We start from the raw sequence: 23,768 nt of genomic DNA on the forward strand, positions 1-23,768 counted from the left end.
GAAGGTCACCATATATTTGCTCAGGTCTTTCTGAAAACTTTTCACCACCTATCCAGGAGTCTTTGTTAATTCAGGTGCATATGTAGGACTGCTCAGACTCCTACATTCAGATGCAAATCACTGACCCACCATCACTGAATCACCTGAATCATGACGAGATACTGATGTAGTCTTCGCTGGAGGACTGAGCTGTAAACACTGAGCAGTTGGAAGCACCCCCCCCCCCCCCTCTCTCTCTCTGTTCAGTGATGGCGTTTCTCTTTTGACAAAGATGGCTTCTTTCACCTCTCTTTCAAACCATATGTTCTTCCTGTCCAGAATCTGGATGTCTTTGTCATCAAAAGCGTGTCCTTTGTTGTTGAGGTGCAGGTGGTCTGTTGAATCTTGCCCAGAGCTGCTGGCCCTCCTATGCTGTGCCGTGCATTTATGTAGCTGTTGTTTAGTTTCTCCTCTTTAAAAAGGTCTAATAGTTCCATCCTGTCCCAAAGAAACCTCACCCCAGCAGTCCCACTGACTTTAGGCCCATAGACCTCACCTCTGTGGTGATGAAATGTATTGAGATACTCACTAAGACATGGACTCCACGCTGGACTTGCTTCAGTTTGAACACTGGCCAGACATATCCACAGACGACGCCATAACCTTCCTCCTCCACAACACCCTCTTCCATGTGGACCCCGTTAAGGAGAAATGTGTGAGATTACAGTTCAGCCTTCAACGCCGTAGTCCTCTCCAGACTGGTCTTTAAACTAACTGACCTGTGTAGGTCAGTCTACAGCTTCCTGACTGGCGGACCACTGGAAGCCTCCATTACCGAAGAAAAAGCATTTCAAAACTTGCTGATGGTTTGCTGTAGATTTGGACAAGCCTGTAAAATAGCGAGAGAATACATTCTAGGCAGATCTGCCCAAAGAGGAAGTCTTTGGATGTCGGGATGTCTTCCTGCAGCAGGTTTGCAGGTAGAATGGATCTGCACATATCCCCCAAACCACAAGGCAAAAAGTAAAGTTTGCTATTGGAATATAATGGTGTGGGCTGTTTTTACAGGTGCTGAATATCCTTCAGGTTATGATGGAGAAATCTGCTGAGATGTTCTTAAAAACTGGGAAATGAAACAAGTTTGGGTGTCCAAGTAAGAATGGTTTAGCCAATCACCTGTCTTGCATCCAATTCCTGAACTGAAGACCAGAGAGCATAGAAAGGACCCCCAGAACCTTCAAAATGGTTCGGGCAGAAGAATGGGTTAAAATCCCACCCGGCTAGTTTCTGCACACAGGACATGCATTGAAGTTTTCATGACCGAGAAATGTGTGTGTTTAAAACATATTCCATGTACCATTCCATCTCATTAAACATTGTTTAATTCATGGACTAAATTCTTTTGTGGGGGTTTTACACTAACATCTGGAATAAATTTCCTGCCAATGGAAATATTTGATAAATGTATGTATAGATTTGGAGAAGAGCAGTGAAATGTTCAACATTTATTTTACCTGCTGTGTGTGATCATGAAATTAAAAATTCTAATTTCAAGCGAGTTTGCTGCATTACAGCCTTAATCTAATGTTGACATTTGGATAAATTATTTCTCAGTACTTTCAAATTATGTCCAGCTTTGATTTGATATTCAAGCTACTGATAAAATGAGTGTCTGTATCAAAGGATATTTTATAATTGCAGGTTTCTCTTATTCAAATTTAGTAAACTGATCTGAATATTGTAGAATTAAGTCAGAGAGTTTATGGATAAAGAGCCAGAAGTAGCTCATGCTTGTAGAAACTGTTTCATACATGTAATAATTTCAATTTTCTTCACTGTCTTTTATTGGAACTTGCAGTTCTCAAATCTAAATGCTGAATAGTTTTGCATTTTAACTGTTAGGATATCAACAAGGTCAAGTGGAACGAGCTGTTTATCCCGGCACATATCTATCAGATACCACCCCGGAGGTGACACAGCTTCCCTGCTGATGTCACAGTTTGGATGTGTACCGCCCTTGTATGGGTGTGTCCCGAGATCCCTTTATAATGTTTGTGTGATGAGCACTCGAGGCCGCCTGCCGATCAGGGGCCCATCAGCGCTGGTGTGACTGTAACTATTTCTCTGTCTTTACCTAGATAAAATATAACTAAAAGCATACTTGTCTGTTTTATGCGTCCTACATTCAAGGTAATAAGTAAGTGGGGGTCGCCTGACTGGGTAAAACGAACTGGGTCCACCGAGGGTGCTTCACCGTAGATGGGACACGGTGAAATAATAACATAACCATTTGGGTAATAAACACCCGAAATGCTGGTGAAGATTCTCAGTCATCCAGGTCATGGTCATTCCAAAAAAAGGTAAAAAACAAAGCAACTGGACTTGTTTTCCGTAGTTGAAGACGTTTCGCTTCCTCTCCCGGAAGCTTTCTCAATTCAAAAAGTCTGGAGTAATGATGAGTAACAAGCTTTATACCATACCAAACAAAGGCCTGTAATGGCTTAGATAACATGCAAATTCAACCGAAACAGGACCACCCCTTAGTAATGGGCGGTCGTAAAAACCATTAAGCCAGCAGAATGGACCGAAACTGGTCCACTCCTCTGTAACGAGGAGTCGTTAGAGTGTTATTGGCTTGGCTTAAAGGAACAATGTTTTAATCACCTGAATGAGGGTGAGAGTTAAGTTGACGATTGGCTGGAATTAATCCTATAGCTGTGTTGTAAGTTTTTGAGAGTTAGAACCTAAGGCCTCCTCCTCTGTTTAAGGTTGGTCTTTCTCTCTTGACGTAGATGGCTTCCTTCACACCCCTTTCAAACCATCTGTCTTCTTTGTCCAAAATGTGAACATTTTGGTCCTCAAAAGAGTGTCCTTTGTCCTTTAGGTGTAAGTGGACAGCAGAGTCTTGACCTGAGGAGGTAGCTCTCCTGTGTTGAGCCATGCGTCTGTGGAGAGGTTGTTTGGTTTCTCCAATATAAAGATCAGAACATTCCTCACTGCACTGAACTGCATACACCACTCTGTTCATCTTAGGTTTGGGGGTTTTGTCCTTGGGATACACCAGCCTCTGTCTGAGGGTCCTGTTGGGTTTGAAATGTACTGGGATTTTATGTTTGGAGAAAATCCTCTTGAGTTTTTCAGAGACTCCAGCAACATATGGGATGACAATGTTTTTGCGTTTATTCTTCTCACCATTATGTTCTGCAGCGGGTCTTTTGGATTTTCTTGCTGATTTGATCTGAAAAACTCAAGAGGATTTTCTCCAAACATAAAATCCCAGTACATTTCAAACCCAACAGGACCCTCAGACAGAGGCTGGTGCATCCTAAGGACAAACCCCCAAACCTAAGATGAGCGGAGTGGTGTATGCAGTTCAGTGCAGTGAGGAATGTTCTGATCTTTATATTGGAGAAACCAAACAACCTCTCCACAGACGCACGGCTCAACACAGGAGAGCTACCTCCTCAGGACAAGACTCTGCTGTTACCTACACCTTAAGGACAAAGGACACTCCTTTGAGGACCAAAATGTTCACATTTTGGACAAAGAAGACAGATGGTTTGAAAGGGGTGTGAAGGAAGCCATCTACGTCAAGAGAGAAAGACCAACCTTAAACAGAGGAGGAGGCCTTAGGTTCTAACTCTCAAAAACTTACAACACAGCTATAGGATTAATTCCAGCCAATCGTCAACTTAACTCTCACCCTCATTCAGGTGATTAAAACATTGTTCCTTTAAGCCAAGCCAATAACACTCTAACGACTCCTCGTTACAGAGGAGTGGACCAGTTTCGGTCCATTCTGCTGGCTTAATGGTTTTTACGACCGCCCATTACTAAGGGGTGGTCCTGTTTCGGTTGAATTTGCATGTTATCTAAGCCATTACAGGCCTTTGTTTGGTATGGTATAAAGCTTGTTACTCATCATTACTCCAGACTTTTTGAATTGAGAAAGCTTCCGGGAGAGGAAGCGAAACGTCTTCAACTACGGAAAACAAGTCCAGTTGCTTTGTTTTTTACCTTTTTTTGGAAACACCCGAAACAGTGTGTAAATCACCATTTTATGAAGGACCAGAATGTGTCACAGAACCCATCACCTCCAAGTAGTTTAAAGTGCTGTAGAACTTATCTCGTAGTAAACCCCACAGGTACACTTCTGGATAAGCTAGGAGGAGCTGGTTGATTTATTTGGACCTGAGCCGTGCTTGAATTACCGGCTCAGACACAGGGATATTTGTTGGAAGAACGAAAAAAAGGCAACAAAGTATGAAATCAAAAAGTGTATTCCAAAAATCCCCCCCCTCCCCCAAAATTCATACTGGTAAATTAAACAAATCTTCAGATGTACAGCGTGTCTTTGTATAACCAGCTGGCACAGTTTACAGCAATTTATCCTTTAAACAGACACGAAAACACAATTCAGGCAGTTAATGAGTGCAATAATTATTCCACATAAGGCAAAGTGTTGTATGTTTTAAAGCAAAGCAGCAGTTATGTACCACACATCATTATGAAAATATTGCTTCATCTGACAAATAAAAACATTCTCAGTTGAGTTGCCGATTGACTGTTAGGCTCCAGCGGAAAAATCCCTGGATCCTCGTGTGAAATGGGCTCAGGGGTCAAAGAGTTCAGAGCCAGACTGCAGGTAAACGTCGGCTCATTGGCTGTCTTCAGCTTCCTGGTTATAACTCAGGTGGCTCCGCTGCACTTCCAGCTCCTCTGCGCTCACCATGGCAGGATCTATGGCAGCGTACCTGGTTCCATGAAACTGACGCAGGTGAATCTGAAACACACCGCAAAGCAAACTGTCACTGGCTAACATTTACATCACACCAAAAAGACAGTTTTCAGAAGCAATTTCTTTCTGCAGCAAAACAGAGATGGTTTAAAGTAGCGCTCCTGTCGTCACTTCTGGAAAAAAAAAATTCACAATATCATCATATGAGGGTTGTCACGATACTAACATTTCAAGGTCTATACCAAAACAAAGAAAAACTATTTTTTTTGAAGGCACAGGGCTCTTTCTGGTTAAGAGCAAAAATATATATGATTAATTACAATATAACTAAATTTTAACTTTCTTAATTAGAGTTAAACCAATAAGTAGTGGACAATTCAGCAATTAATTACATATAATTATTTTTCTTGTTTTTTTTTTACAATTGTCATTTCCCTGTTTGGCACAACAGTAGATCAGATAGAGAAAGAAAGAAGAGAGAAAGAAATCTTTAATTGTCATTGCAATCGTACATTCCTGTTATGAATTCCAACGTATGGACATTTTTTTCAGCTTTCTGCTGGAAGTTTCAATGCTGAAACGCAAGATTCACAAAAAAAAATGCACAAAATACAGCTGTGAAAAGGAGGCACAAGGTCAGAGGTCAGCTCTCTGTCTGCTGCAGAGGCTCCCCACATCCAGGTTTCTTAATTCCACCTGAGAAGAGAGAGAGGGAGTCTACGGACGCGAGAGGCCACCCATGTTGGGGAGTCGTGGCTCATTCCAGGGCAAACTGAAACTTCCTGCAACCTGGATCCAAGAAGACGGTGGAAGACAGAGTGGAAAGTAAGTCCATCAGGAATGGAGGTCTCCAGACCTGTCTTGGCCTCGAGACTTAGCCAGAAGTTTAGTTGTGGCTGTTTTGAGACCCGATACATTTTTCAAATACTAACTCTCTTTGATCTCCGCTGCAAATACACATCAAGAAAAAAATCAATCAAACTGAATGGACATGTCCCCCCAGATTCATAGCGACCAAAAAAACATGAGGGAAGCTGACTCCCAAGGGACCTAAAGAGCAACTCGTTGCTAAACCTGTGTTCATTGGGGGGAGTTTTAATCAACTGATGAAGAAATGAAAATGTAAGGGGTTGTTCACAATTTCCAGCCTTTTCGGCCCCGTTCCAGAGAGCAGCCTAATCCCCACGTTTTGTGCATCTGCTCTGGTTGTTTTTTACAGCTGCTGTTCCAGACAGCGCGAGCCAGAACGCTGTCCCCACCACCACTTCCTACATGTTGAAAAAGGTCCCATATAAAATCATTAAGATCAGTTTCAACAACACATAACCGCTCTGAAAAACTGCTTAGCTAACGACTGAAGTTCCAAAATACAGTGGTTACTTTGTGAGTTGTGCATTTATTGCAAGGTGACGTTACACAACTAGTCCACAGACGTCACAAATGATATAGGAATGATATAGGTTATCCATTTATTAATTTAATTTTTTAGGTACGTTTTCTACATAGTAGACAGGGTTTGATGCATTCCATTACTGAAGATTGTGAATGACCCACAAGTAGGCTATCCCGTGTCAGTGGACTTTCCCAGATATGGAAGATAATTGTTTTGTAATCAAAGTTAATTTATTTACAGCACTTTTAAAAACAATTGCTGTTGGTTAAAGTGCTGCAAACAAAAATGACACATTACAACAACAATTCAAAGTTTAAAACATAAAAAATAAAAACATTACAAGACTAAATAAAACCATATGTTAACTTTCATGCTGCTTTAAAAACCAGCGAGTACAAAAGGATTGAAGCTACCCAGTTTATATCTGAATCAGCTCTGAGGTTTTACATAGAAGAGTTCTACTGCGTGCTAGACATTGTAGATGCACAAATTACTGAGAGGTTAAAGCAACCAGGCATGCAAACAATAAAAGAACAGGAAAACTCCCCCCTGACCCTTGAGTCATTACAAATGTTGCACCAGGTTACAAATATCCTTATTGGTTTATTATAATGATTATTTAATACCTAGAAGTAGTTTTGGTTCAGGAATGAATTTCTTTTAGAAAAAAAAAAAAAAAAACTGGGTCCCAAAATATTAGTCTAATTCTAAAGATCTGGGCTTGGCCTTGGTCTTGACTTCATCAGTGAAGTCCATTTAGGGCCTGCAGTGTAACAGAACACCAGTCGCTCTCTCCTCACCTTAGAGACTCTGCTTCTTTCCTTCACAGTATAATTTGGGTATTAAATCCCTCCTTATATGTTAATCATGTTGTTACTCACATATACATGCTTAGAGCACTGTTAGGAGAGAGGCTTTCTGTTTTTTTTATGTTTTTTAGCTTTTCAGATAGATTTCATTGCTTGACTTTTTGGGGGGTGAGAGATTCAGAGATTCCCTCTGCAGAGCGGGATCAAAGCTTTTTATTTTTTTTAGCCCTTTTTCCATCTCTGCTTTTTAGAAGCACCTGAAGAAGAAGCTGTTGACTCTCTGTCATTTTTGTTATATAGCCTTCTGATCTTTGCAGTACGCCTACATTTAGACGTAACGCAAATACTGTAGGTTAGGATTTAAAATTTTGTGAAAGAAATGAAAAACAAAAAACAGTACAAACCTGTATGTAGAGGTTGACCTCAGCGCTCCTGCACAGATATGGGAAGTTTCCTCCTGTTTTCAGATGTGCTCTTCTAGCATTGGGAAACAGTTTATACATCTCTTCCTTGGCCTCAAGCGAGAGGGCACTCTGATCAAACACCTCAACATTAACAACAGAACTCTGTTAGATGTGCATGCAACGCAGATTGAACAGAATCAAATACCGATGATAAACAACTTACATCTATGATGGTCACAGCAACATCTTTTATTTTGTGAGGCTCAACGTAGGAGTTCTGACAGTTAAGTGTTAGCCTCGAAGCGAGCTCGCTTTGGCTTAGAGTCTCCAGCTGCAGAAGGAAAACACAAAGACTGATGTTAATGAATTAACACATTCCTGTGCTGTTAATGTTCTTCTTAAAGCTGATTGACACCCATAGTTACATACCCTGTCTACCATAAAGTCAATTGCATCTGCCATCTTAGGGTCCACAGGTCCTTTAGCAAAGTTTCCCAGGACGATCTTCTTCAGTAAGAATGCAGGCATCAGCCAGAAACTGGGCAGCAACACAGAAGCAGCATCAATAATAAAAAAAAAAGAAAAGCGACCCCAAAAATAAATCATCATGGCAGTGAAAAGCACCTGTTTGCAGTCCATGTCTGGTGAAAAATGGACGTGTCACTGAACGAGTTACACAGGATTAAAGAGTGCACTCTGGGAGACTTGTGAGTGTACTCTGCAAACTTCTGAGCCAAGAACCCTCCCAAAGAGGCACCGAACAGGTGGACCTGCATGTGTCACAGGATGGGTGTTATTAATACAATTTATAACACTATGCACAACATTATCTATGCACAACATTATAAACGCAGAGCATACAGATGGATTCTTCTGTCTGTCTCTTTAGGTTTATTTTGGGTTACGTGCGGTCCACCGTTATGGAGCTTCAAGACGCGTAACATGAGAAAATGGTGCAATACCGCCCATAATCAAAGGATCAGTGTGGTGCACAATAGCTCATGTGCGATCAGTGAAAGGAGAAGAAGATGAGGACAAAAATAGACAAAAGTTCTCTATTACCATGCCATGATGTATTTAATGGCTGCACAGACCATCTCTGTCTACTGTCGGGCCTATATTTATGTTTTTTTTGGGAAAATGTTGACCATTTTTAACTGGATTCAGCAGCCAACCCAGACCTGCCTTATAGTGGTTACATCCTCGAAAAACAATGGTAACTTAATGCAGCATGAAGTAATTTTTAGAGTAGTGCTCCCCCTACAGGACCTATTGAAAATAGCACTGCCGTAAACACTACCTGCCCTCTGCGTACTCCACACCCCACAGCTACATCGCACTGTTGCTGTCAAAGCAGCTGGAAAGACGGAGAGAGAGAGAGAAATGTGTCTATGCGGACAAATTGTCTTGGCCGGCTCACTGTCTGTAGCACAACAGTGAGCTTGATTTATTTATTTTTACCAAAAAAGAGTCTACTGTCTACTGTTTCATAAAAAGACCCTTCACCGAGTTAGAGCACCATATTTTTCATCATTAATAGAGGAGAATAGAAATAAGTGCAGGTTTCTCTTAAGTACATAAAGTAATGACTTTATGGGATTCTTCGTAAATAAAATTGATTCTATTAAAAATAAAATCATTGGCATCCTCCCAAACATGATTACCTCGTCCTCAGTAAGTGAGGCAGCGTTGGAGGTATCTTTAAAACCTGATTGGTGTTTAGAACTGTTTAGACACAGAAGAGCTTTCTGAGTTATCTAAAATTTTAACTTCATCTAAACCCAATCCCAATCACGTTATTTAAGGAAGTATTCCTTTTGATTAATGCCCCCATTTTAGACATAATTAATCTATCCTTAGTAAATGGATATGTACCACAGGCTTTTAAAGTAGCTGTTATTAAACCTTTACTTAAGAAACCTCTCTTGATCAAGATGACTTAATAAATTACAGATTTATAGCTAATCTTCTTTTCCTATCTAAAATTCTTGAGAAAGTAGTTGCTAATCAACTATGTGAACATTTACAAAGTAATGAGAAGAGCTGTCATGATAACAAATTTTGCTGGAAAATAACTATTTCTAAAACTTATTACCATAAATCATATTATGGTCATTTGGAGATCCTTTTCAACTAATATGATAATGGCATAATAATGCAAGCATATCCTCTTGACCTATGGGCTCGGACAAATTGGAGGCGGCGTTGTTTGGTTTAAATCCAAATAACTCCCACCCTACAGCAGTCGTGATTGGCTTTGACACCAATTTAGTTTCTTTTCAAACTACCATTTCTCTAGCTCTCCGTCACGAGGCTCTCATGTTAACTTTGAGACAAGCTGGGTTTCCCCCACTGTATTATAAGCCCCGCTGGCCTCCAGTCTTTACTCCCCCCCCCCGCCAGACTGAGCATGGTTTGTTTATTTTAAATACCTCAATGTTTGAGAAAACGTAAAACTATCAGTAAATTTTCCATCAGGAATAAAACCTCCCGGTCAACTAACCTGCTTTCTAACTAAGCTATTATTAGCTTGACGCACGCATCGCTCAATTCTCCTCACGTGAGCCATCAGACCACTACCACCATGATTCTCCCATTTTCTGTGGGAAACCCTGGCAAGAATTAACTCCTCCTACACTGAGGAAACAAGAAGGGAGGGGTGAGCAGACACTGATGCACCGTACTGAAACCTTTTTGCTATACCGTCTCAGAAAGAGTAGACAGAAACACAAGGGGAAATAAGCAATGATGACTACGCAAATTATCCTGCTTATTTTAATTAATCATGGGATTAAAATGTATCGTGTGATTAACTGATTTATTGATTATCGCAGCAGGCCTAGTAATGACCTATTTGGAGAGTTTCAGTCAGGCTTCAGAGCTCATCATAGCACTGAAACAGCTCTAGTGAAGGTCACTAATGATATTGTCATGGCCTCAGATAATAGACTTGTGTCTGTAGTTCACCTGTTAGATCTCAGTGCTGCATTTGATACAGTTGATCATAATATTCTCCTAGAAAGACTTGAACATACTGTAGGGATTAAGGGGAAAGTATTAAGCTGGTTTGAAACTTCTCTGTCAAATTCCAGTTTATTCATGGTAATAGTAAATGTTCTTAAAACTCCAGGTTTACTTGTGGAGTACCACAGGGTTCAATCCTCTTATTTATTTATTCTCTCTATCTATCTATCTATCTATCTATCTATCTATCTATCTATCTATCTATCTATCTATCTATCTATCTATCTATCTATCTATATATATCAATACTTCCGATAGGTAAAATTGTCAGACAGCATGGGATTAATTTTCACTGTTATCCTGATGACACTCAGATAAGTTTATCCACAAATCCTGACAAATCCAATCAATTACTTTCACTACAGTCATGTCTTGATGACATCATAACCTGGATGGCTTTAAATTTCCTGCTTTTAAATTCTGACAAGACAGAAGAGTCCTCTATTGTGGAACCAACTTCCAGTTTTGGTCCATGAGGCAGACACCCTGTCTACTTTTAAGACTATGCTAAAACTTTCTTCTTTGACAAAGCTTATAGTTACAGTGGCCAAGGTTACCCTGAGCTATCTCTGTAGTTATGATTTCTCTTCATAATAGGTACACCTGGTCTGGCGTTCTGTTAGCTGTGATATCATCCAGGGGAGGTAAATCATCTGCTATTACCATGTAAAGATTTCTGGATCAATGTGCGCTTCTTTGCTTTTTGTGTTTCTGCTCTGTCTTCTCTAACCCCCAGTCAGCCGAGGCAGATGTCCGCTGACACTGAGCCTGGTTCTGCTGGAGGTTTTCCTCCCTGTTAAAGGGGAGTTTTCCTCTCCACTGTCGCTTCATGCATGCTCAGTATGAGGGATTGCTGCAAAGCCATGGACAATGCAGACGACTGTCCACTGTGGCTCTACGCTCTTTCAGGAGTGAATGCTGCTTGGAGAGACTTGATGCAATCTACTGGGTTTCCTTAGGAAACTTTTTGACCAACCTGTATGGTTTGATTGAATATGACATTGTAAAGTACCTTGAGATGACATGTGTTGTGAACTGCCACTATATACATAAAATTGTAAATTTAACTGAATTATCTGTCTCATATTCTACTGTCAGAACAGTGACAGTTCTAAAAAATGTGTAAAAACATTTCATACAAGTTACCTACTGCAGCTTTAATAAATGCATTGAAAGCATGATGCCAGTGATGCGCGTCGTTAGAACCCAACCCAAATAACTTATTTACGTGCGTAAGAGAGCATAAATGGGCCTTGAGGGATCTGTAAGGATAATGTCAGACCTTATCCAGCTGAAGGTGATCCAGAAGCTTCCGGAATCCATCGCAGAACTCCAAGAGGTCCCAGTAAACGGGATACTGCAGCTAAGAGAGGAACCACATCAGATTAAACAAGGGAGAAAGCAAACAAACAACATTTCTGATCACTAATTAATAAATTCAGATTTGATACAAAAACAAAATGTTAAGCATCAGGAATGGCTGGAAGACTAACAATAGCTCAGTCTAGAATAGGAATAGGCTTTTCACTGCATGGGCTCCCTGTTTGTTAAGTGGTAGATTTTAAAAAGCATTCAATGATCTTGGGCCGAAAATACATTTCTGAGCGGTTTGTTAAGTATGAACCATGTAACCCCTGCAGGTCATCAGATATATGCTTGCAGCTGCTGTCTGACTTCCCATCAGCTGTAGGACAAACAGAGGTTATATATCTTTTTATACAGAGCCCTTAGATTTCAGCTGTGAAGTGTATTTTTCTCATCATAAACTAAATGTCTAAAATATACAATTGTGAAATGTTGATGTTTTTATAGGTATTTCTATAAAATGTCAAAACAAATAATTGAGCATTAAGAATGTCAGTGGGGAGAAATGTGTGAAGCAGAAGTGATTCCCTTCTTGTGGATGTCAGTGAACATCAACAGTGTTTGTGCTGCAGTAAACTCACCGAGATGACCCTGTAACCCCAGCCAGTCAGGGCCAGCACCTGCTGGAAGAACACCTCTGCAGTCCCACTGACTGGGGGAAGGAAGATGATTGGACACCTGATACTCTTTGGGCCAGCATCATACAGAGACCACACCTTGCTGTCATCATCGTCAACAATAATCTGGGAAAAACAAACATCTGTAAGATAACTTGATGGTCCATTTGTTTTCAAAGCTAAGGACACCATGTTAAAAATTGTAAGGCTTCAACAGAAAGAGGAAATCTTTATTAAATACACTTAGAAATAATAAAACTCATAAGTCAAACACTTTTTGATAATAAAATTAATTGTAGAGTAACGCCGTCAGTTCAAGCCAATCCAAAAATACTTTGTTAATCCCAAAGGGAAGTTAAATGCTGGTGTAACTCCTTGGGGTTTCTTCACCGAGTTGTAGATGCTGATGGCTGCAGGTAGGAAGGATCCCCTGTAGCGGTCTGTCTTAAGGTGTGTTCACACCGAACATGAACAAGGTGAGTGGAGCAAGTGATTTACTATCCCTATGTAAAGGCGTGATCGGGCCCCTGGTCAGGTCAGTGATGCTAACGATGCGTTTCGAGTGATGTGAATGGTGTGTATTTGGGCAAATAGAGTGAAGCTAAACTGCGAGGTACATGCAAAAGGCGGTTACCATGGCAGTAATGCTTGGACAGTTTACTATTTGGGGGGGGGGGGGGGGATTTGTCTGACCACTTTTCTGTAGCATAAACCATGTCTTGATTTTGTAGATGGCATCCCACAATCCCCTGAGCTGTCCTCACCACCCGTGCTAAATCGTTCCTCTCCTGCGCCGTGGAGCTCCACACTAATACTTTCAATTGTGGCTCTCTAAAAGTTTATTTGGAGCTGAGTAGAAAGTTCAGTGTGTTTCAGTTTCCTGAGGAAGAAGAGCCGTTGTTGGGCCTTCTTTACCAGATGGGAGGTGTTCACAATCCAGGAGAGGTCGGTGGAGATGTGAATACCCAGAAACTTCATGCTGTTCACACGCTCCACCACCTCCCTTCATGCCCACACCTGCCATCAATATAAATGACTAAGATCCTAAAGCTCAGACAACGTGATGAGCATGCTGACGATGGTGTGTGACAACTTTACTTGTGTATAAACACTGAATGGATCTGAAAAGCCTGCATGAAGGCAGCGCTTCGTCCCACACGCCTCTCCCACTGCTCAGGTGAAAGAGTTGTAAGCCAGACCTTTGGTTCAGCACCGAGTCAGTGAGCCTGATGGACCAACATGTACAACCAGAAAGGAGACAGTCATTTGTAACTGCTGCATGCGTATTGAGGAGCTCTGATCTAAAAGCACATTCAGTAGGTGCCAGTCAGAAGCTTTCTTTCAAGACTTTGAGCACAATATTTCCTCACAATATACAGAAAAAAAACACCTTCAGCCTTGATATGCTGTTTTCCTTCAGATTTTCCGGTAAACAGCCGGCCTCACTCACAGCTTAGATGCACCATGTGATAGTGATCACCCTGTGATCTGCAGGCCCAGTCTGAGTGTAATCATGTGACTACGGCTGACTAGACTTCAGAGCTGATGAACGTGTGCTGCGGGACAAACCCCTTCAGTCCTTGCGCAGGGCACCAAGCAATAGATTATTTGATTAGCAAACAACCTACCCCTGATAAACCTCTGACGCACACCAGCGCTCAACAGAAAGCCTCACATCTGAGTCGAACGCCAGCGAGAGAGCGAGGAATCCAGAACAGGCAGACTGAATGAGCCGCTAATTAGTAAACAGTGACGGTGTCTCCGGCGGTGGAGCGCAAAGCCACAGAAGCAGCGGCTGTGTTGAAACCAGCAGGAGCAGCGGGATAGCGGTCCAGCCAAAGTCCATTCCCAGCACAGCCCGATTTGCATAGCAGCTCTTTGGAAAGAATGACTTAGCGTCTGAGCTGCTTCGGACCATTTTCCTTTGACTCTGAGCAGAACGTCTGGCAGGATTTAATCCAAGAAGGGACAAAGAACAGTCGGCTTTGAAGTTTGGCTTTATTTCGACTGGCAGATCAGTTGAAAAAGATGGATAGTTGTAAAGACTATAGTCAATCCAGGAATTTAGGTTTATCGTGTTAGATTAGCAGCTGGGTGAATGTTCACATCCCGCCGGTTCACAGAGAGAAAGCAAAGCATTAACTTGCGTTCTTTCCCCAACACAGTAAACATGTCAGAAATGTGAAAGTTTTAATCCATTGAAGGTTTAACTCCCCAAGACTTATGCAAGCAAACATCCAGGTACAGCACTGCTGGTGGCCCCAGGTCTGACCTGACACACCAAGCCTCCGAAGCTGAGGACAGCGAAGACCTGATGCTTGCATCTAAAAACACAGAAGCACATAGTTCATCGCCCTGAGACGGTGCTGACAAGAGGGCCGTTTTGACATTTTGGGCCACCATTTAGGAGGGAAACACCTCCCTCGCTGCTCATTAACTTTACCTGGCTATAAGACAATCAGCAATGGCCCCCCTTCCCCGTAGCAGGAAAACCAGAGTCTTCAATGTGACGTCACAGCTGCTTAGTATTCAATCGTGGACGTATCCAGGCATGTTGACCCAACCCAAAGTAACTGGCATGTGTGCTGATACAAAGCACCCACTTAGTATCTCATCACAGGTAATATCCTGACGACTTAGAGCTCTACAACATATTGAACCGCGATCAGCATGACAGTGTCAGTGTGTGCAACACCACAACTGCAAAGAACTGCTCCAATGCAGCGTTTGGTAGGCCCTGTGATATTTTAGTTGCTGTGCATTAAAACTCTGTCTGCCGATGGTTTATTAAAGACTGATGCGGGGATCCGTTCTCCTCGTGTTTTTTGGCCAGTCAAAGTCCACTCCAAAGGACTTTCAGTACTACTGACGCCCATTCCTGAAATGAATCTTGCTAATGGAGATCCTATGGCTCATGGAGAGCAGGGAAGGGCCTCGTGATGATGGACAGAAATAAAGTGATGAGCTAAATGTGTGGTAAGCATCATTTCCTGACAGCATGCAGCAGCTATTAGAACACAACCATCTGCAACAGGCCCGCTGTACCTTTAAAATACCTACAGGCCCTCTCTGTGAGGGCCCCCCCCCATGGACCTCTGAGGATCTGCGGATGAATGTGGACCATGCTGTCAGCGGTGATAGCTGGGATCTCCATTGACTGGAGTAGTTTTGTTCAAACATCTGGAGCTCCAGTCAACATGCTCAAACACTTTCAGTTCCTCAAACCTTTTTTTAAAAACACTTTTGCAGCACGATCTGATGGTTGCATGCCTTTGCCCCCCCCTCCCCTCCCCGGACACATGAACACATCCAGTTATGCTTCATGACAAAGATCCCGGTGATGAGCAGCACCTCATCCTCCTTTCTGTGCTGCCTCCGGGTGGATCGGAACCCTGAACGCCACAGGGCAAACATCGTTTGCTGGGTGTACTTACTCTCTTCAGGGGCACCGTGCTTCTGAACCAGTTGTAGTCAGGAGACACTTTGATCTCCTCCATCTGAGGGCAGACTGGGCTGAGCCGTCACATACAGACGGCCCCGAATCAGCTCGGAAAGCGCTCCCTCTCCTCCGGACGGTCAGCCGAACGAACCCCGCCGTGCTAGCTGCTTACTCCGGCTCAGAGTCCCCACGTCAGGCCGCTGCTGCTGCGAGTGGAGCGAATCACGGTGTCCGGGAGTCTTCATCCATGTCACGGTAGCATTTTCTCTAGCTCCTGCCTGGTCTCATGACTCTTTTTCACACACTTCCGCAAAGCGTCGACGGCGACTCACGCAAACGAATGCGTTTGGAGACAGCAGGAAGTCGGAAAGCACAGTGTTAGGCGATGGACCAAATGGCAAAGGCTTACATTTATTGACAAAAGGGGAATATTCTCTTCGCTGTTTTGCTGCTTTAATGCAGAACGTTATCAGCTGTTTTACAGTTCAGTTAAAAGATGACAAACGGGTAAATATGCAAGAGAAAATATAACACACGTTTAGTATTTTTGTTAACTATTAAAAGCAAGTAACATATCATTTCAAATAGAACCCTTCATGGACATATACATCACAAAAACAGACAAACAAAAACAATAAACAATGGTTATTTATTTGTTTCTTAAATCAACTAATCGTGGTGTTAGAAATTCTGCTGCTTTGTTTAAACGCCGATTCACAGCGAACACCACCTTGAAAAGCTGCAAAACAAATGGGTTCAATTTAAAAACCAATTTCGACAAAAAAAAATACTTTCCTGATTTCTTTCTTTCTTTTTTCATTTTAAGAACTGAGTTTTCCTGTTGTCAACGAATGCAACACACTTTTTTCTGTGATGGCGTGTTATTAATTTGCATTACTCTGTCCAGCTTTATTTCGAGTAATTAAAGCTCTGTCTGTACGCCTGTTAAATAAAAGGGAAAGTATTTCAAACTGTATTTTGTGATTTTTGGGTTTTGTTGTTTGACCTGTGGAGTAGAGTGTTGCATTTCATGGGGTTATACCGCCCTCTGCTGCCCTGGTTCGGTTAGAATAATGTTTTCCTTTTTTTCTTAGCCTTGGAGAAAGGCGATTTAAGTCAAATACATTTTCATCCTGTTTATTTTGGTAAAAGCATCCACTCTGCACTCTGCAGCATTTGAAAAACATAAATCAGTGCCTGCATTTCTGCAGGCAAAGCCCCAAATTGTCTGTCCAGCTCTTGATTCATCACTCCTGAACAAACTCCTCCGCTAGACTGACCTCTAACACAGAGTGGGCAATCCACATTTTTCCTGGTTAGGAACCACAACCTCAAACTTTGAGGAGCTAACTCTCACTCTTTGCTGCCCAGTGCACGCTAAAGGTCATGGCCACAAGAAGCCAATAGAACCAGACACCTTCCCACTATGGCTACTTGAGATGCTGTTAATGATTAAACACCACAAACAGGAACTGGAACTGTGAAAAGCGGCAACCATTGTAGAGTCCAACCGCAGTGAAAACGAGCTCGATTTAGGGGCAAGAATGCGGAGACAGCTAATGCTTTGAGCATACAAGGATCAGACAGCCCTTAGGGAACTTGGCATTATCAGTTCATGTTTTAAAGACTGATTTCAATATGTCCACAATCCAGTTGGCTGTTTACTTGCTAATTGTTAAATATTGTTTAATCCAGTATATTATTTTCTGAGATTAAACAAGAATGTTTCCCTTTTTTAGAGAAACTGTCCAGGGCACATCGTTTGCCTAAAAGCTGCTGTTTCATTAACTACCCATTACTTTGTATCAATGCATCAATGCCAACATGAGCAAGAATATAGATGAAGCTGATTTGAAAATCTATTATCTGCAATTTTTTAAAGAAGATAATAAATATTGAATATTATATCTTGTCTATTTATTTCCTTAATAATTTGTGCTGATAAACTGGATGAAGCAACTAATATGATTCCTTAAATATATTCATCCATGTAAGATTTACTGTGATAGCTATATGCTAATTATTTAGCTGTTGTCACAATCTTATTATTGTCATGGTTTCTGACTAAAATACAATTTAAGAAATATATTTTTTACATTGTCAACTTATTTGTAGGGTTGTTTGGAAAGTTTACTCAGCGGTTTTGGTGAGAAGACTGACTGATTGTAGATCCCTGGATTCAGGAAGGGCAAAGTGGTATCTTTACCCTTGTGGTATTGCTGAGAATATCATGGAAGTTTATTTCTCTGGGCTACATAAATTCTGTGGATCTAGAGAAGGATTGCAAACATGTAGGGAATGCTAAGAGAGCATGTACTATATGGGTGATTTAAAATAATAATAATCATCTGTATTGTCATTGCAAGATACATTCCAATGAAACTTGTTCTCTGCATTTACCATCCCTTTAACTAATCCATGTGTTTATCATTAGTTGAATCAATTACTGCAACGGTTTGCTAAAAAAGCCGATCAGACAGCTGCAGTTGATCCAGAACGCTGCTGCCCGTGTCCTCACTAAGACTAAGAAAGTAGAGCACATCACTCTAGTTCTAAAGTCACACTGGCTTTCAGTATCTCAGAGAATAGACTTTAAAATACTTATGTTAGTCAATAAATCACTGAATGGCTAAGCACCTAAATACATTACAGACCTGTTGCCAGTGTATCAACCCTCCAGACCACTAAGGTCTTCTGGCTCAATTCAAATGCTGCATACCTAGAACCAGAGGTTAAACACCTGTTTGTTTAGAGTTGCCTTCAAATGTTAATGTGGAGGTGGGTATTGCAACTTATACTGTATCTGACCTGCTGCTACTATGCAATGTGATTTTCTCTGTAAAGTTTTCCCCAGTCTCTGTAATTCTTTTCTTTCCTCTGTTTGTTTTCTGTGTTGTACAGCACTTTGAGTTGTCTTATTACTGAAAAGCACTTGTGAATAAATGTGTCTTGCCTTTAGGGAGCCCTCTGCTTATAAAGAAATCGAAATTTAACACAATAAAGATTGGACTGCATGTACCATCAGCCTTAGTAAACTTTCTATAGATAGTTGTGGTAACTTTTTTAAAGCTACCACTACTAGCTGACCAACTAATTATTATATATATATATATATATATATATATATATATATATATATATATATATATATATATATATATATATATATATATATATATATATATATATATATAATTTATTAGTAGTATTTTTCAAAGCAGTGGCTTGAATAAACGTTTTTTTTCTGCCAGTCCACCCTTACCCCAGTCCAGTTGGTGGCGGTAAACGCGCCAGTAGCTGGTTGGTCAGTCGCCACTAAACAACAGAAGAAGCGACCAAACATGGCGGCATGAAGAGGCAGCGGGTAGTGGATTCATGCTCGTGATTATCTGATGTGAACCGGTAGCGGCAGCATGGAGGGTTCTTATCAGCGCGGTCAGCCAGATGCTGTTCATCATCACGTCTTCGGTGGAGGGATACATCAGCCCGCCTCAGAGCAGCCGAACCACGCCGCTCCCCCATGGATTCCTCCATCGGCTAACTTCCCTGCTCCAGGAGGAGGAGCAGCTTTCGGGGGTTCCCACTTCCCCCTTCCCTATGGATTCAACCCCTCTGTTCCCCCGCCTCCTTTCGGTAGCCCTCCTCCGAGTCACTTCCCGGGAATTGCGCTTCCTGACCCTGGAAACGGGTTCCGTAGCTCTGGACCCCCGACGTTTCAGGGGCCCCCCCAGCAGTTTGGGACCGCTCCTCCCCGGACATACTGCGGATTCAGACAGCGGGAGGACTACCGGGATGGAGAGCTCTCCTGCGGGGGGTCACCTTGTCCCCTACAGGACCGGGACAGCAGGTGGGAGACGGCAGCACCAGCAGAGGACGAGGAGGGGCTGCAGAGGCGGCAGGACCGCCAGTGGCTGGCTCGGTTCTTACAGAGCAGAGGCAGAACAGCCAGCGGCCCGCTGCAGCGCTCCAGCCTCGGCTCCGTCCCCGCCTTCAGAGAGGCCCTGTACGGCGCAGCTCGGCTGCTTTCACGGCTGCAGGAGCTCTGCCGCACTCTCCAGCACGATCTGCACGCTGACAGCGGCTGGTCCGAGTCCTATCTGACGGCTCTGCAGGTGAAGAAAGAACTGCAGGCCGGTGTCGACAAGCTCACCGACTCCCAGAGTTTAGATGCACTGAAAGTTAAAGTGGCCCGCATCGCCAAGAGAAGGGCCCGGCGCCTGAGGGCCAAGAAGGAACTTCAGATGGAGAAGGAACTGGCGGAAGAGCTCAGCTCTGAGAAAGAGGCCTCCATAGATAAATGGAGGATGAGACAGATCCAGCAAGTAGAAGAGAGGAAGAAGGTAATAATGTCGGATCCCCTCAGTCCTTGAAGGATGGTGGAGGTGATGAGGATGTCCTCCGCCTGTCTGTCTTTCAGGAGCAGGAGCTGAAGCTGTCGGCAGACGCCGTCCTGTGCGAGGTGAGGAAAAAGCAAGCGGACGTGAAGAGGATGCAGGACGTCATGAGATCTCTGGAGAAACTGCGCAAGCTCAGGAAGGAGGTGGCATCCAGGAAAGGTGAGGTCAAGGCACATGGCGTGTTCCTGCGAGTCATCTTCTCAACTCAGCAGCTCCATTCGGCTCTGGAAAAAAAACAAAACTCAAATATTCTTTCAGGCCAGTGTTTTAAGTGGAAAGAAAGATGCCCGGCCTTAATGTCATATAAATATGGGACAGAAACACGGGTAATGCTTTTATATAGATATATCTAGTAGGGCTGGGTATCGTCTAGGATGAGCCGATTCGATATGATTCTCAATATAACTGATTTTGATTTGATTTGACTCCAACATCGATATTTATGGTCATTCAATCACCAAAAGCAGCCAAATGTTCAATAAAATATTCATTTTATTGAACACTGATATATTAACAGGAAAATAAAGTGCATGTGGTTCAATGCATTTAACGTATCACAGAAACCAAAAACACAAACTATGAACAGCTCTACTACCTAGATCGGTAGTTTTACTGTATAAAACTTACAGCGATAACTCCAGACTTCACTAAGCTTATCACTCCTACGGTTTGCTCTGAAAAATATATTTCTCCTCAGTATCCTGGCCTCAACAAAGCCGTGTCACTTTAGCAAAGATGATCTTACTCAGAACCGGAGCTCCGCTCACATGCATCATGCTCTGGGCGCAGGGCACCAAGCATAGAAATCACAACGATGACATACTTAAAATAATGTGTAAAGCATATTATTAGATACAAGCAATACAAAAATGTTACAAAATACGAAAACGCGGCGTACGCTGGAAAATAGACCCAGTGGGCTGAGGGTTAAAATTCAAAAGTGCCGGCTCCCTTAGAGCCCCGTTTCAGATGTTCCAGTCTGAAATAGTGTCTGGCTAATAGTGGCTTAAAATGTAACTCTGCTCCGTTGCATGTGGGGTTTAAAAGGCATCACCACTGAGCTGCAGTGCGATGAGGTGTTCAGCAGCCAGCTGGAGCAGCTGAGAAGCGTGGTGAAGAGAAGGACGGAGCTTTACTCGGCAGAGGAGAAGGCTCTGATGGTGATGCTGGAAGGAGAGCAGCAGGAGGAGAGGAGGAAGGAGCAGGAGAGACGTGCCAAGAAGGAGAGAGCGCGACAGCTGGAGAGGAAACGCAGTGCCAACTCCATGCTGTTTGGAGGTATCCGTTTGTCCGATAAGACCGCAAGATTCCTCCCAGGACTGCTCTGCGTCTTCATCTGCCTCTGGCTTTGTTTTGCAGATGAGCTTCCAGCTGACGGTGTCCTGCAGCCCTTCACCGAGTACTACAGCCAAGCAGAACACTCCCTGCAGGCGCTGATTCGGATCAGGTTTGTCCTGGCCCTATTTAAGATATTCTGGTTTGGTTCATCTACGCAGAAATGAACAGTGGCTAGGGCTGGACGATAAAGAAAAAAAGCTTATTGATACAATAGAAATCATATTTATCGATAATTATCAACAAATTGTTGCTCAGCAACCTATTTTTAGATACAAAAACTTTTTAAAAAGAACGAAAGACACATTCTCTCTGAACTCTTTGAAGGGGGCGGAGCTTGGTTTCTGGATATGTGTTTGTGATTGGTTGGGAGGATGTAATGACTGTAGTATTAACCTACATGGCTAGAATGCAAAAGGCAGGGAAAGCTGTTATTCTATTGAACTTTTTATAGACCTCTTTTTCTATCATTGATGTACGTCTATCGATATATATATATATATATATATATATATATATATATATATATATATATATATATATATATATATATATATATATATATATATATATATATATATATATTGTTATTGAATTATCGTCCAGCCCTGACAGTGGCTCAGTCTTCTGCGGGAGTTCCATTTTATTATGCAGAGACAGAACATAAAATCAGGATCGTGAACACAGCTGAGCACATAAGTTACACATTAGCTGGATGTTTTCCACAACTGTGGCTTCCATGAGCCTCACACATCACCTCTCTCACCGCGCCGCACACTGTGAACCACCGCCGGTCCACAGTCTGCAGTAGATTCAGTGCACCAGTCACCTCGACTTTATTCTGTGCGCATGTGAGCTTTCAGACACGCAGCCAGCATTGCAGATATGGACTTTAAATTTTAGCACGATGAATGGTGGTACAATTGTGATAATGATAAAAGTGATGATAAAAGGCTATTACCAGCTTCTTGTAGTCTTTTTGGGGAACATTGTGGCTGTTACTCCAAACATTTAATACTGTAACATATTAAAACAAAATCCCACATGTTTTATCAGGACACAAGTTATATAAAGAAACTAAACTGCACACAGACATTACTAATTGGAATTTATCATTGTCAATATGATACCCAAATCTTATATTGTGATAAGAACATTTTCATGATAACGATAGAATGATACGATAAAGGCGCACCTGGGCTGGGCCTGGGCCGTCTTTTTGTTGCTCTTGGGTGGACTTCTGTTGAATACATGCGGTTCTCTTTCAGGAGGGATTGGGACGCCTTCCTGGTTGCAGCAGATCACCCTGATGGTTCCTCCGTTCCTCAGAGCTGGGTCCTGCCAGAGTCCCCATCAGACCAAACCTGGGGCTCTGCCCTGCAGGCTGCTGCTGACAGCCTCTGACTCAGATCCAACCAGCTCAACATATTACCAGACAAAGAACAAAGAATTTTCTCTACATTTGGGGGAAATGCTTTATAGAGTCCATGATGTGTCTTATCTGGATTCTAATTTACCGTGCATCCTTTTTATGGCTTTGATTTATTACTCCAAATTTAGTATTTTGTTAAATAATTTCATTTTACTATTTATTTTGTCATTCCATGAAGTTGAAAATAAAAAAAAATGTTTTTGCACATTTTATTTCTTAGCTCATCAGGTCACAGTAAAATGGAAATCCAGGCTTTCTAATTTAAAGTTTTGACTAATTAGAAGGAGGGGGAAAAAAATTCATGAGAGTTGGGTAACAAAGTGAGAGTGATGGTTTAGCTGGCTCCACTGAGCTAAAAGCCAGCTCCACTTAATTTTCATAGCACAGGTACTACGTGATTTTATTTCTAAAAGTTTGAGTTTTTAATTGTGTTAATGTTTTATGAAGATAACTGATTCCCCAGTTACTTATTTGAATAAAAGGAGACGGTGATTCCATCAAGTTCCAGCACTTTATTGAGAACCAGAGCAGAGACAAAGTAATCACACCTCTAGCTAAGGTCATGCTCTGCTTTATCAGCTGACCAGAGCAGACGTAACACAAACATCTATTCAATTCATTTAAATTTTATTTATATAGCGCCAATTCATGAAACATGTTATCTCGAGGCACTTTACAAAGTCAGAATCAATCATTATACAGATTTGTCAAAAATTTCCTATATAAGGGAACCAGTTGATTGCTTCAAAGTCCCGACAAGCAGCATTCACTCCTGGGGAAGCGTAGAGCCACAGGGAGAGTCATCTGCATTGTTCATGGCTTTGCAGCAATCCCTC

General features: G+C 42.1%; 2 protein-coding genes across 2 annotated transcripts; one reads left to right on the top strand and one right to left on the bottom strand.

The window, feature by feature from the left end:
• Nucleotides 1-4,241: 4,241 nt before the first annotated feature.
• Nucleotides 4,242-16,853, bottom strand: spg21 (SPG21 abhydrolase domain containing, maspardin). Its single transcript, XM_012861652.3, has 8 exons — nucleotides 15,764-16,853; nucleotides 12,294-12,455; nucleotides 11,630-11,710; nucleotides 7,948-8,093; nucleotides 7,753-7,861; nucleotides 7,547-7,654; nucleotides 7,324-7,464; nucleotides 4,242-4,762 (listed from the first exon to the last, which is right to left on the bottom strand). The coding sequence occupies exons 1-8, from the start codon at nucleotides 15,824-15,826 to the stop codon at nucleotides 4,637-4,639; spliced, it is 936 nt and encodes a 311-aa protein (XP_012717106.2). The 5' UTR covers nucleotides 15,827-16,853; the 3' UTR covers nucleotides 4,242-4,636.
• A 2,199-nt stretch (nucleotides 16,854-19,052) lies between these two features.
• Nucleotides 19,053-23,433, top strand: pdcd7 (programmed cell death 7). The gene is made up of 5 exons (XM_012861664.3): nucleotides 19,053-20,108; nucleotides 20,186-20,324; nucleotides 21,213-21,443; nucleotides 21,525-21,612; nucleotides 22,769-23,433. Exons 1-5 carry the CDS (start codon nucleotides 19,182-19,184, stop codon nucleotides 22,902-22,904), a joined length of 1,521 nt encoding a protein of 506 aa, XP_012717118.2. The 5' UTR covers nucleotides 19,053-19,181; the 3' UTR covers nucleotides 22,905-23,433.
• The last annotated feature ends 335 nt before the right edge of the window (nucleotides 23,434-23,768 follow it).

This window comes from Fundulus heteroclitus, chromosome 4 (assembly GCF_011125445.2).
Source record: "Fundulus heteroclitus isolate FHET01 chromosome 4, MU-UCD_Fhet_4.1, whole genome shotgun sequence".
NCBI classification, from domain to species: Eukaryota; Metazoa; Chordata; class Actinopteri; order Cyprinodontiformes; family Fundulidae; genus Fundulus; species Fundulus heteroclitus.